The sequence below is a fragment of the Crocodylus siamensis genome, chromosome 1 (genome assembly GCF_052110815.1).
Source record: "Crocodylus siamensis isolate JL-2025a chromosome 1, ASM5211081v1, whole genome shotgun sequence".
Lineage (NCBI taxonomy): Eukaryota > Metazoa > Chordata > Crocodylia > Crocodylidae > Crocodylus > Crocodylus siamensis.
This window is the reverse complement of record NC_143395.1, coordinates 45178258-45192097: the sequence shown is the minus strand read 5'-3', so window position 1 is coordinate 45192097 and position 13840 is coordinate 45178258. Positions and strand designations below refer to the sequence as shown.

At 39.5% G+C, this 13840-nt stretch overlaps 1 protein-coding gene across 10 annotated transcripts in view; it reads left to right on the top strand.

The window, feature by feature from the left end:
* The window catches only part of HMGCLL1 (3-hydroxy-3-methylglutaryl-CoA lyase like 1), a 157534-nt gene extending 145849 nt beyond the window's left edge, over nt 1–11685 (top strand). For 9 of the 10 annotated variants that reach the window (XM_090034078.1, XM_090034026.1, XM_090034097.1 and 6 more), the window contains 2 exons: nt 4768–4893; nt 10490–11685. In XM_090034078.1, the coding sequence (XP_089890204.1) occupies nt 4768–4893; nt 10490–10597 (234 nt within the window). In that variant the 3' untranslated portion in view covers nt 10598–11685. Of the gene's footprint in view, nt 1–4767; nt 4895–10489 lie in introns of those variants that run through there. The other variant, XM_090034116.1, reaches the window with a different exon arrangement.
* The last annotated feature ends 2155 nt before the right edge of the window (nt 11686–13840 follow it).

Genomic DNA, 13840 nt, shown 5'->3' with positions numbered 1-13840 from the left:
AACAAATCTTATTTGCTTGTCTTGAATGAACTACCACATGAAGAAGCAGATGGCTGCAGCTGATGATACTACTATTATTAATGTTATAGACATCTGCAAAAAGTATTTATAAAAAATCTTTAAACAGTCCATTAAAGAAAAGCAAATGTTTGCCTTCACTGTATGTTATAAGAGAACTGATTTAACAATATAGGCCAGATCCTATAAAAAAAAAAAAAAGCAAATAAAAATACATACCAAATGGGGAGCTCCCTAGAGATAGCCAGTAGAGATACTAAGTATAGGAGTGTACCTGAAATTCAGTCACTCTCTACAACTTAATTTTTTTAGTCAGATCTGTAAGACAATCATCACAGCTGCAATATGTATTAACAAGCGGTATGCACCTCCACCTTCATGAAACGTATTCAAAATGCAAAGTTGAACCTTAACTTTGCGTAGTTTTGTTTCCAGTATAGGTATACATGCTCCATACATTTGGAAAGTTTTTTGCCTTAATTCTTGTCAATGGGAATGTGTTTTTTAATGTTGTCTTCTGAAGTTAAAGTGTTATAGAGCACTGGAGTGGATGTAGACAATGCTCTAAAAATGATTGTTGCAAAGAATTGCTGTTTCATTTCTTTTGCCATTTCTTTTTGAGATTTTGGGTGTTCTAAAGTAGCTTAAAATGTTATGAGATATAGTTTTTGGTTTTTGCTGCTTTCTTACTTTCTGTGCAGTTTTGTGACTGTTTGCACTTTGCTCCTTTTCAGGTCTGCAAGTAAAAACCCTCAGGCATTTTTACCTTCCTAGGGTGGAATTTTTCAGTTCTCTCACCTGTAAACCAGGATATGCACATAATACCCCTGTGATGCAGCCTGTGACAAATTATCTATGGCAGATCATTTCAAAGCACCTAACATCTTAAATATACATTTGGACTCATGGAGCTAGAGTCACAACTTAGGGCCTTGTTACACTTTACACTGTGAGCTGCACAAATGTTGATTGGCTTAGTGGTAGCTTGCAGTCACACCTTCAACTTGAGTGGCACATCTGTGGGGAGTGGCCACACCCTTATAGAACAGAAACTGTGTTATGCAGATCAAGAGATAATCCTGCCCTTGAGTGATGTAATTTTAAGCCACGTAGGGTGCATCTACACGTGCATTTAAGCACAACTAAATTTAATGCATAGTAAACTAATGCACATTTACAGATTTTTGGCAGATGTCTACATGTACAGATGTCTACTTGGTACTAAAGTTACTGCAGCCCTGCCACGTGCCCCTAGTGGCTGGGCAGACCTGGCACTAAAGTTAGTGAACTTTAGTTCATTAATGAACTTTAACTAATCATGCCTAAATTTGATACCTACATTTGCAGATATCAAATTTAGGTGTGATTAGCCTACTTTCACCATTTTTAATGGGCATTAAGGGTGCGCATGTCTGGACACGTGCGCACAATGCACATTAAATTAGGCTAATGTGCATTAACACGTCTCATGTAGATGTGCCCTTATTGGTGTTAATGTGTCAACAATCCAGGAGTTAAGAGCTCCAGGAGCTGCCCAAAATTAACTTATACTTTTGTTGTTGTTGTTATAATGTTGCTTGGTAGAAGCAATATGAAAGATGGTAGCAGGTTTTAGGCACTGTGTTGCCTTGTAGAATTTACAACCTTGGGTTAGGTCCCTTGGGTAGAATCCTACTTTACCTTTTAATTGTTTAATGTGTAACTTCTAGCAGAGTTCTGATGTAAATGGCCAGAGGCAGGGAGGTATCCTATTTCATCTAAGTAGACACAGAATTCTCCTGTATTTTAAATGGGTGTAAGTAAATATCTCACAAGCTGTTGAAGGCACATTTTATTTCACCCTCCTTTCACATTTGTTTCAATAGGTAGCACTTAGATATTTCCAGAGATGGATCCTTCTTACATGGAAAATGCATGGGTCTCCACTTACTACACTGGGGAATTTTAACTTCTGCTAAGTTACATTTGGGTGCTTGGAATCCTGCTTGTCTCTGACTGCATGAATTATTTGGGTCTTAGTTTTTTGGGGCGTTTTATGTCCTGGTAGCTTGATGTACATGTGGACAGCATAAGGCTCATCCTTCTCCATATTCTGGTAGTTATCTCAGTGAAAGACCTCAGTTCTACATTCCCCTCAAACTTCTTGGAATTTAAACCCACAGCACTTGTGTCCTTATACAGTGCCACACATGGGACTAACATACCAGTGAGCACCTAACACAACTTTTCTCTTGAAGCAGCCAAGAGGAAGAGTCATGAGGTCAGAAAAAAAGCAAGGAAGAGGGAGATTAAGGCTGAGGCCCAGGGAGGATGGAACCCTGGATTCTGGCCCATTCTTCCAAGGCTGTTTATGCATTTTACCCAATGGCCCTTTAATGCCAAAGGCATTGATACTGGAGCTATACCATTGAAAAGCTATTCTGGATTACATTTTAGTAGGAAGAGGCAGGATCTGGCCCAACTGTATCAATGAAAATGAGAAGGGACTCTGCCCTGCAATGGACACGTTGATCTAAAAATAAATGAATCAACAGTCTTACTCTGACCACTCTACCCTTCCACATAGGATGTGGTTGGATTTGTCACAGGAGAAATAGGATTTCAGGAGATATTTGACGGTAGAAAGAGTCACCTGGTATCCCACAGGCAAGGCAGGACTAAGACAATGCTGACTATTGTACTCATTTGGGCTTTCTTATTTTCTGAAAATCAACAATTTTGAGTTTTGCTGTAACCAATCCCCCAAGCTTTGTTTTCTTCTTTCCAAACTCTTTCCCCTTAGGTATGAGTTGGGTTTTCCTGCATGAAGTACTGTAGCGAGGACTGTCAATAAAGCGTTCTAAATAGGTCAGTCTGGCAATCTTTACCCTGAATGCTTTTTAATCAATATTCCTAATAACTCTGAAATGCAAAATGCAGAAACTATTAAAAGCAAGGACTCACTTAACCACTGTGAGGACAACAGCCAACTCCCTGAATCACAGCATCGGGCTCCCTTTTGCTTTTTTCCTTCCATCCCCAAGATGCTTTGCCTCTAAGCTTCCCAGTGGCCTGTCCTTAATAGAAAGGTGGTCTCACTGTAGCATAGCAATTGGGTTGCTGACCTGTGGTATATGATTCAAATCATCTCAGGGAGAATGATATTGGGTAGATGTTCTTTTGCTATGCAAAATGTTGTCATATCTTCTCCTGCTCTTGCTCCACGATTATAGGTTTTTCTAGTATCAGGCATGGTATGTAGTCCTAGCATGGTCTTCTACAATGCAAAGTTCTTGGGATCTGTGTTTCACCATAATAATATGTGTCTGGGTCATTAAAATAGTCCTGTTTCCTCATGTTGTAAATAAATCTGCTAACTCATCTCCAGGTTGACTAGTCCTAGAATAAGAAAAAAGATGGGATGAATGGATACACACCATTTATTTACAGTTATAGGGAGTTATGCTGAAGTTGTTTGCATCTAGGGTGAAGCCAAATTGTAGTAGAATGGAAAAGGACTAAGATGTCTTCTAGGCAGGAATGAATCACATCTGGGCATGTACAACAGGGACAAATTTAGTTATGTAGTACAGAACTATAGCCACATACCTACAGTTCATGCCATTAACTGAAGTGAAGTAGAATTTTAGAAGGGTAAAAATGGCATGTGGCTTTTACTACAATATAGAGGATGACTTAGATGCTGGAGAAAGGGAGTTACAAAAACCAGCATGCACGAACCAGAGAAGGACTATGAAGTTATGAAAATTAATTCTTTTAGCACCAAATGTAAATGAAACATTATGAAACAAATATTTATTTTAAAAATATACAAAACAAAGTTCTGTGAAAATTGCAGTCAAGTTTGTGAGCTTGGTCCCTAATAGTCGCGCAGAATTTCCAGAGGCTTTAAGCTATGTAGTTATCCAAAGAATGTTCAGAGCTTGAACCTTTGGCGGAGCATGTCTGTAACCTTGGGTGTTCTTCAGGCTGTGATTTTCTACCTCTATAGATGCAATTTGCTCAAGAAAATGTTCTTAAAATCTCTGTTTTTAATTAATTTGCTCCTTTGATAATTAATTTGTTCCTTTAATTTAATTACATCCTAAGATAATAGATGTAGAAAAATTTATTTTTTAATTAGGTTATGTTGCATGAGTTTGGAAAAGTCATCCTCTAATCTTTGTACAAAACAAAACATCCTAACTGCAGCCTTAATGATGGATTCATTACCTGTATTAGAAAATACAGGGATAAAGAAAAATAAGAATAAATAACTATTTATTCTTCTTTGGGGGGGAGCATAGCTCTGAATATGAAATTAATTTTACAGAAAATAGTTCCCAATAATATACTTGTTTGATTTTAGCATGAGATCTCCCAACCTGAAAAGAATTATGCACATAGGGAGTGTTATACAATTGAAAAATGTCATTTATTTGATCTGTATAGGTCTTTGCAGACTTAAATGCAGGTTACTTAAAAACGTCAACAAGGGATATAAAGAAAGGAAAATGATGATGCAATTAAAACACCAACAACTGTCATCTTATTCTTTTTGTAAGCAGTTCTCCTGTATCCTATCCCCTTTCTTTAAGAGCCCTATTTTATTAAAAGACATCAGGCCTTGATCAACTATATGGAAATGCAATTAAAGAACAAATCAATTGTTTGAAAATGTCTGTTTGTATTACCAGTTACTATCCAAAATACACTGGTTAATATCTGTGAAAGTGACAAGGCTGCATGTTTTGTGTCATTATTTTCCAGATGGGAGTTAGTGTTGTGGATTCTGCTGTTGCTGGATTAGGTGGTTGTCCCTTTGCAAAGGGTGCTACTGGAAATGTAGCCACTGAAGATGTGATATACATGCTTAATGGTTTGGGGATTAATACGGTACGTTATTTTCATGCTTCTATCAACTTATGCACATTTTTTACTACAAATATAGTATATTTGAAAAACATAGAAGTTGCATTGGCATTGGGATCCATTTGTTTTATCACATAGGAGAAGGGTCATATTTTACATACATTCCTTCAATTTGTAGTTGAAAATCACTGTTGGTAATACGAGACTGGTGAGGAGTGTAAGCGATCTGCACATTCAGCAGCTGAACAAGCCTTAACATCTCAAAAGGTTGATCCAAAGTTCACCGCTGTCAGTAAGTGTCTCACCATTGATTTCAGTGAACTTATGTCACTTCAATAGTGCTTGCTCTTGAGTTGTCCCATCCATCTTACCTCAAGCATGAAAGATGAATTTTATTACTTTTCACAAGGTTTGGGATGGCCACACAACTTCTTATAACTGCCACTTAGCTAGTTAGCATTCCTTTAAGACATTGCAAAAACAGTCAGCTATTGTCTGCAAAAGTAAATTACATAATATTATCTCCCTCTGCCTGGAGACTAGTTATATTATGTATTTTACATGCTGAGTCCCTATTGACTAGGGCAATAGAATCCATAAATTAACATTGTAAACCATGGGTCAGTCATGGCATAAAAACATAGATACCTGAACAACAATCAGTAGTTTCAGAGTAATTATTGTAGAAAGACGTTTAAGGTGCTAATTTTGACCTATAAAGACCTAAATGATTTGGAAACTTACCTGCCAATTGCCATTTGTAAAGAAGCTCTTGCTAATCACCCCCTGGTAAATGAGGGTTGCTCATCTGTTTTTTGTTGGTGGTGGTTTTTTTACCAGAGTTTTTTTACACTAGAACTAATTTCTCTTATAATTTGCTAAAACCAGTTTGGTTCCCCCAAAGAACACACTGTAATATTGTCCACTACATTAGCTTTTTCAGGGAGAGCTAGTTGATTGTGGATGCTAGTATGTATGGGAGGGTTTAACTGTTACTGTTTATAAAAGGAGTGCACCCTGAGGTGGGATTGCATAATAGACTTCAAATACCTAAAGGGAGATTATAAAGAGAATGGAAATAGCATTTCCTCTGTGGCTGTAGTGGATAGGACAAAGAACACTGACCTCAAATTACAGAAGAGGAAGTTTAGGCTGGTTATTAGGAAGAAATTTACTATGAACAAACTACCTAGAAATACTGTAGAATCTCCATTCCTGGAAATTTTCAAGGGCAGTTTACACAGACATTTGGCTGGGATAGTTTAGTCACAGATGATCCTGATTTGAACAGGAGTAGACTATATGACCTCATGAGGTGCCTTCCAACCCTACATTTTTATGATCCTATCATATGAAGTGATTTGAGATCATTTTGGAGAGGAGTTGTAGTTTAATGTAGTCAAGATCTTTGGAAGGGGAAGGATATTAACATATTTTCTCATATGCAACATGCACCTCCCCCCACAAATGGAAATTGGAGTGTATATTATAGGTATGGAAATATGATAAAAGTAATATCTGCTGCTTAGCAGGGAAAAACAAAGGTGAAGTCTGCATGAAATCTATAGGGAGGAGAACAATGAACATGCTCGGCTTCCTAGTTGCTGCAACTTATTTATTTACTGCATTGTGCTACCTAGTACTTTCTTCTTCATTCTACCTTTCAAAAACAAGGTACATATGTTGTTTTTATCACACATACATCAATAAGTGGATGTGAGTGGAAATAAGGGGATTCAACTGACATAATTTTGGAATTTGACTCCACATACTTGTTAAGTCCTATAAAGAAAAACATCATTTCTTTGACAATAGTTTAATACAGTGACTCTCACAATATCCATACTATGGCCCCATATTACAACAAGGCAAAAAATGTTTCCACAGAGCCATAATATGAGACAGGAATGGTCAGGATCACAAGTTGAAAATCATTTTTATGAAAAGGAAAAATGGAAACCTCAAGGTTGTCATGTTAATATATAGAGACCCTGGTCCTTGTCCAGTATGTATTTATATGAACCCACTTTTGCTCATTACACTAACTGCCTGCTAAGGTTTCCCTACTTTTATGATACCACATAATGAATTTCCATAAAACCAAATGTCTCTATTTGCATGGAACTGCTTTCTGTTCCTTTCAGCTCTGCCCTCATGCTCTCACATTGTTGACTGAAGTCACAGATAATGTGAACCAAAAGATAAACTGCTATTTGAGCATTCGTTAATACATTCAGAGTAGCTTTGTCCATCAGAATAATAATTAATTCTGGTTTTATAGTGTTCTTCACAATGATTCATCAAGATTGTGATGTGAAGTAAATCTGTAACAGAGTCCATCTACAAACATGTTGATTGCTACTACAGTGATAAATGGGTAGTTCTGTATCATTAGAGCATTAGATTTGAAGGGAGACATACACTTTATGCCAAAATCCCCTTTTGTATGGTTCATATACAATTATAATAATAGTATTTGCACTTGTGATGCTTTCAAAGTGATTAGCAAACATTTATCTACTTCTCAGAAAGGCTTAGTGCCATTACCACCATTTTATAGACAATGAGACCAAAGGTCAGAGAGATTATGTGCTTGATGCTAATGAGTGTGGAATAAGAATTGATTAACTGAAGTCCATGTGGGTTGAAGGAGTGAGTCTTCTTGCAGGTGATTTTGGCTTTTTGTCTTTTTTCCAAAGTAATACAGGCTGTGAAAGTATTAAGAGCAGAATCCTACTGACTGGTTGTTTCATGGCCTTGATGGCTATAGTCAGCAAATTGAGCCCACAATCCCCCTGCATATATATATGTAGTGGGCATCTAGCATACACATATGCAACTTTCAATGTCTGACCCAAACTCAGGAATATTCTTAAAACTTACACAAGAAATAAAAAGGCAGAAAATTGGAGTCATTAGGCACTACATGCAATGTGTTCATATATTGTATTAACACACATAACTGTGTATTTCTTATTAACCCATGCAGTACTATGCATTATTCTTTACATTGTTGAACACATGAATTTTGTGTGTATTCTCGGTCTTTCACTGCAAAGTGACTACCAATTATATTCATGATAGAATGTTTCTTAATTCTCTGATAATACAAGGGCAGCTGGTAAACGGCCTTTTAAGATTATATGTGCAACAGCAGAGACCACAACTAAACTGCTTGTATGCATGTATGCAAGGCCTCAGCTACTTTGAATTAGGCTAACATAAATTAAGCCCATTTAGGACCCCAAAACTAGGCCTAAATCCTACAAATCAGGGCTGTCAAACATACAGTCCACAGCCTGGATCTGGTCTGCTGACCCAGGTCATCTCTCACTGGAGAGCTGGCTGATACCATGGGAAACCCACCCACCCTAGCCAGAGCCCTGGCTTTGGCTTCATTGATGGGGCTCTTGTTTGTGGTGCTGAGAGCTGCTGGCCTCCTGGTGAAATCCAGGGTGGTGGTTGCTTTCATAGGAAGCCCTGTCACTGCTTTCATAGGAAGCCCTGTCTGGCTTCACTGGTGGGGTTTCCCCTGTGGTGCTGCTTGGGGTGCCAGTGCCTGACTTGCTAGGATGCTGACTGCCATCCTGGGAAGCCCCACCACTATACTCCAGCCACAGTGAAAAGGCTCCTGTCTGCAATGCTGGTAGAGGTGCAGGTGCCCCCCCAAAAAGCTGGGGTTCCTGCTGTTTCTGTAGGAAGCATCACTACCCTGGCTGTGGTGGCACATCCTCTGACCACAGTATTGCTGACCTGGCTCTGTTGTGGTGCCAGAATCTCTGCCTACTGTGTTGCTCAGGTTGCCCATGCCTCAGCTTACTGTGGGGCACTGTTTGCCACTGCAGGAAGCCTGGACAAAGCCCTAGAGCTCCAGTTCTGGCCATGGTGGTGCAGGGTCCCTTACATGCTTACACACATACAGTGCCTCTGCAGGCTTGCTCTCTCTCTCTCTCTCTCTCTGTTTCTGAAGGGTTGGGGTGTTATCTGCTGTCACGGGAAGCCCCAGCACTGATGGCAGAGCTTCTGCCTGTGGCTTCTGAGGCTGCCAGTGCATAAGCCAGGGTGTGCCCCTTGGGTGCCTGAAAAGGAAGGAATGCAACCCTTCAACCAGTTTGAGTTTGACACCCCTATCTCAGGAGGCTTGATCCAGTAGGCATGCTCAGAGCACACTTACTGCATGCTGAAAATGTAGAAAACATAGATGCAACTGCTTTCCCTTTTAAGCAAGGCCATTAACAGAAGACATGGTGGCAATACTTACCTTTTATTTCATAACCTTATGGTGAGTGGGAGAGAGGTGTAAGTGCACAAGAGGAAGCATACATAACCTTAGGATACTTGATAAGGGACACATGGTGTCTTCTCAAAGCACAGTTTATGCATTGCACATGAAAAAGTTTATTGGATAAAATGCAAAATATGTCCTGCCATCAGAGGCCAGAACTAGAATGTTCTCCTCCAAGATGAATGTCATGATGTCTGGGCTACAGAGGCATGCGCCTTCTGTGCTTCCTGTCTTTGGCTCAACGGCTCTTGCACTTGCTGCTTCACAGTAGCCTTCAACAGGAGGGCTGCAGTGTACTTCTGCTCAGAACAGTCCATACCCCAGTAGTAGAATGTTCTCCTGAGGGTGGGTTTGAGCCTCTGCAGGCTGAATGAGAAATTTAGCCCAGGTCTTGCACTTCCTGTGTGAGTACTTTTATCAATGAGGTTATTACACAATGTATCGGCACCATCACACTAGGTTGGTGCTGCCTGTGACAACTACATAAACAAATTCTTGATTTTACTATAAGTACTAGGTGTTTAACTCCTTTTTGGGTCTAGCTCCAGTAGCTTAACTAGGGGTGGGAGAAAGGGGCACAGGTCCTGCTGCCAGCTGAGGAGGGGTATCAAAATCGGCCCCGCCCCCATATCCCAACAGCAAGAGTAACCCCATGTCATTGCTCTTGCAGCAGCAGCTGAGTTCATGGACACCATGCTGTTGCTGCTTTAAAAATAAGAGCTGGGGTGAGCACAGCATGTGGCAATGGCAGAAGCAACAGCAGTGCAGCTGGGGACTGCTTGAGTCTGAGGCCCCCGGCCCCTTCTTTCAAAACTGTGCCCCCCAGCTTTCTTGCAAGCACAAGCCCTGCTTGTTATGCCTTTGTCTAAGTCTGAAACTTAACAGGGTGTGAATGCTGCATGAGAATGGTAAGTTAGCAGGAAGCCTTTTTCTTTTTGGTCAGGAACCTTATTCCACTGCTCACTCAGTTGTGACTCTGTACCTGAATGCAATAGTAATATAAATTGTACTTTTCTACTGAAGTGATGGTCTCCATGGAAGAGTTGAAATTCATTATATTGGTACAAAATACAACCTTCTAATTGTTATCAATAATTGGTTTCTTGGTAAATCCATCTAGTTTTCCTGATCTGTCAATGTAAATTTTTTACAAACATAGTTGCATAGCTATTATATTTCAAATTTCTCAAGTGTTGAGATGTATTACTAACCCACTTCCTCCACTCTTGTGAAAATTACAAACCTTAGGTAAGCTCAAGAGTGGCATAATCAGTTTCAATATGTATATTTTTATGCTGTCATTAAATTAACATCTTTTTCCCCTTCATGTTTTAGGGAGTGAATCTTTATAAGGTGATAGAAGCTGGGAACTTCATCTGCACAGCTTTAAACAGGAAAACAAATTCTAAAGTTGCACAAGTTTCCTCTGTTTTTGAACTGTAAATGAGGGGTTCCTTTCTTCAAATTAATTGCTCTTGTCATATCTCTTGCCTAAGAACATTTGCAAAAGGAAAATCAATTGTAAAACCATTTCAGTACAGGAAAAATAGAACCAAGGCACAGAATCTTATTATGGAAAAGATAGCTGCATGTGAATATAATTTAATGTCTTGTCATATGTTTTCTTTGGGAAACAACACAACATTGCAAACAAGAAATAAATTGTCCTTCAATACAAACTCATTCTCGATGCTTTTAAGATGAAAAAAAGATATATTTATATATATTTCTGGGCATCTTACTGTTTAATTAAATAGCCTTTTAGCTCACTTGATTGATTACAGAGGTCCAGAACAAGTGAATACATTGTTAATTTTTAATCAAGCTGACTTTTAGTTTAGTACAAATATTTGCAGTAGTTTATGAGATCCCACATTGTGTGTGGTCTTGCCATAATGAGTTGTATTTCCTTGCATCTCTGCACTTTATTTGCCAAGTCAATTGTGTTATGAACATGAGAACCAAATCCAAATATGCCATAGTAGTTTTTAATAATAACACTTTTGTATTTTTACTGTGGTTAACATCTGTTAAGAATATGAATGTCTTTATCTAGCTCCAAGAGTTTGTGGTGAATGGCAGTATGCCATATACAATCTATTGCAATCTCCCTTATTTGTTACATACATTACATTGACTATAATTGCCTCTTTCAACACTTATATTAAAAATCCAATCAGGTAGTTAGCTGGAATTGGCATTTACATGCAATATTTAGCATAACATGGTGGGATGTTTGGATTTTTGTGCAATGGCCACATCGACCAGTTTTACATTTTCAACTATAATCTAGATTATCACTTATCACTTAGAATAAAAACAGTATTTGTAAGGATGTAGAAGACCATGCCTGACTAGCTTACACAGAGAGAATCATCTATAATTAAACTCAAAAGGGATGATATTGTATCTTACAATGCTTGTGTGTAATAACAAGCTATGTGAATTACTACACATAGCTAAGTAATGAACAATTTAAATAGGAGTTTTGTTAATTCTGTATTCAAATAATCTGTGACAATGCTATAAAGTTTCAGGCTGAATCTTTAGTATTTTTTTTATCTGTTGGTTTTTTGAAGCCCAACTCTCCCAAGTTACAGTTGAATCTTAGGCTGACTTTAAAAATCCCAAATCAGCTTTTCTTATCCTGTACACCTGGATTGCAGTTTAGGACTGGTGTAGCTAGAGACTCAAACCAGGCTTACTCAGTAACTCAGAAATGCAGACTAAGCACATTCAATCTGCACTGTGATAACAGTAAAAATACCATCCAAATTATACATTTCCAGTTTGCCATTCTCAAGGGGCAAATAATGAGAAATGGAGACTGCTGATCAGACATGAAAGTATTCATGATTCTATGACCTAGTGGTTAGGGTACCCACTTGGAGCAAGGAGCCAGGTTTCTAATTCTTGCTGTAGTGAATATTTCATGAAAAATAGGAATATATCAGTGGTACAGGATATGGACCCCATATCTTCCACTTCAGTGGAACATGCTGTCCCTTATTCTCCATCCTTAGAATTAATATATCCTAGAACAGTAATTTTCAACTTTTTGCATTCACAGACCCCTAAAAAAATTGAATGAAGGTGAATTGTAAGTATGGATAGTCACATACTCTTGACTGATCATAGTAATTTTTTGTGGACCTCTTAGATATAGTCTGTGGACCCCAGGGGTCTGTCGACCACAGGTTGAAAACCACTGTTATATAAGACAAATAGAGTAACTTCCACAAGAGAGATTGAGAGGGCACTGTTATTACCTCAAAATATTCTTCAGCCTGGTTGGTAGGGCATTTTCATGGGAAATGTAAGTTCAAATGTCGTCAGAGAGGAAAAAAGTGAATTTGAATCTATTAGTAGGTAAGTGCTCTTTAACTAAAAGATAAAGCTAAAGTCCTAGACTCAGAAACTGGAAACCATAAAACAAGCCAGTGTCAGGAACTGGAATCCTGAACCTGAGAGTTGATCAAAGTCAAGAAACAGGGAGACAACAGTAAGGTCAGAACCCAGAGCCCAAGAAGCCAAACTATGTAATGGGAGCCAAAGAGTTGGAGCTTCTCACAGACTAGAAGCCTGATATGTTGCACAGCATTAATTTGTAGTAGGATGGAGCCAAATGGATGACTAACAAAGGCTGGCTTTCTCTGAACCCAGCTGAGACAGCTACTTGTTCAACTGGGAATCAAGGACTTTAACCTTATACCCAAATCCAATGTTGTGACTCAAAACATGCCCACTCAGCTGCCACTTATACTACAAGCAACTAAATTTACTAGGTGACTTCTAGTTTGAGTTAAAAATTCTCTTGGTGCCTTATTTTCTATTTCTCTTAAAAACTGACCCTGTCTAGCTTATAGTTTCATAGTTTCATAGTTTCTAGGGTCAGAAGGGACCCGAGTAGATCGAGTCTGACCCCCTGCCATGGCAGGAAAGATTACTGGGGTCAAACGACCCCAGCAAGGTGTTCATCCAGCCTCCTCTTAAAGACGCCCAGGGTAGGAGCCAGCACCACTTCTCTTGGAAGTAGGTTCCAGATCCTAGCTGCCCTGACTGTGAAGTAGCGCCTCCTAATATTTAGGCTAAATCTGCCATCTGCCAGCTTGTGACCTTTATTTCTGGTCATTCCTGGCAATGTTTGGGGGAGCAGAGACTCCCCCAATGCCTTCTAGTCCCCCCTGACTAGTTTGTAAATGGCCACTAGAACCCTTCTCAGCCTTCTCTTGTGGAGGCTGAACAGGTTCAGGTCCCGTAGCTTCTCCTCATAGGGCCTGCCCTGCTGCCCCCCAATCATGCGGGTGGCCCTCCACTGGACCCTCTCCATGTTGTCCACATCCCTCTTGAAGTGTGGCACCCAGAACTGGACCCAGTACTCCAGCTGAGGTCTGACCAGTGCCACATAGAGGGGGAGGATCACCTCCTTGGACCTACTTGAGATGCATCTGTGGATGCATGCCAAGGTGCGGCTGGCCTTCCTGACTGTATCCGCACACTGCCGGCCCATGTTCATCTTGGAGTCAGTGATGACTCCAAGATCCTTTTCCACCTCTGTACTGACAGGAACGGAGTTCCCCAACCTGTAGGTATGGTGCTGGTTGTTCTTCCCCAGGTACATCACTTTGCACTTGTTGGTGTTGAATCCCATCCTATTCTCATCCGCCTACCTCTGTAACCTGTCTA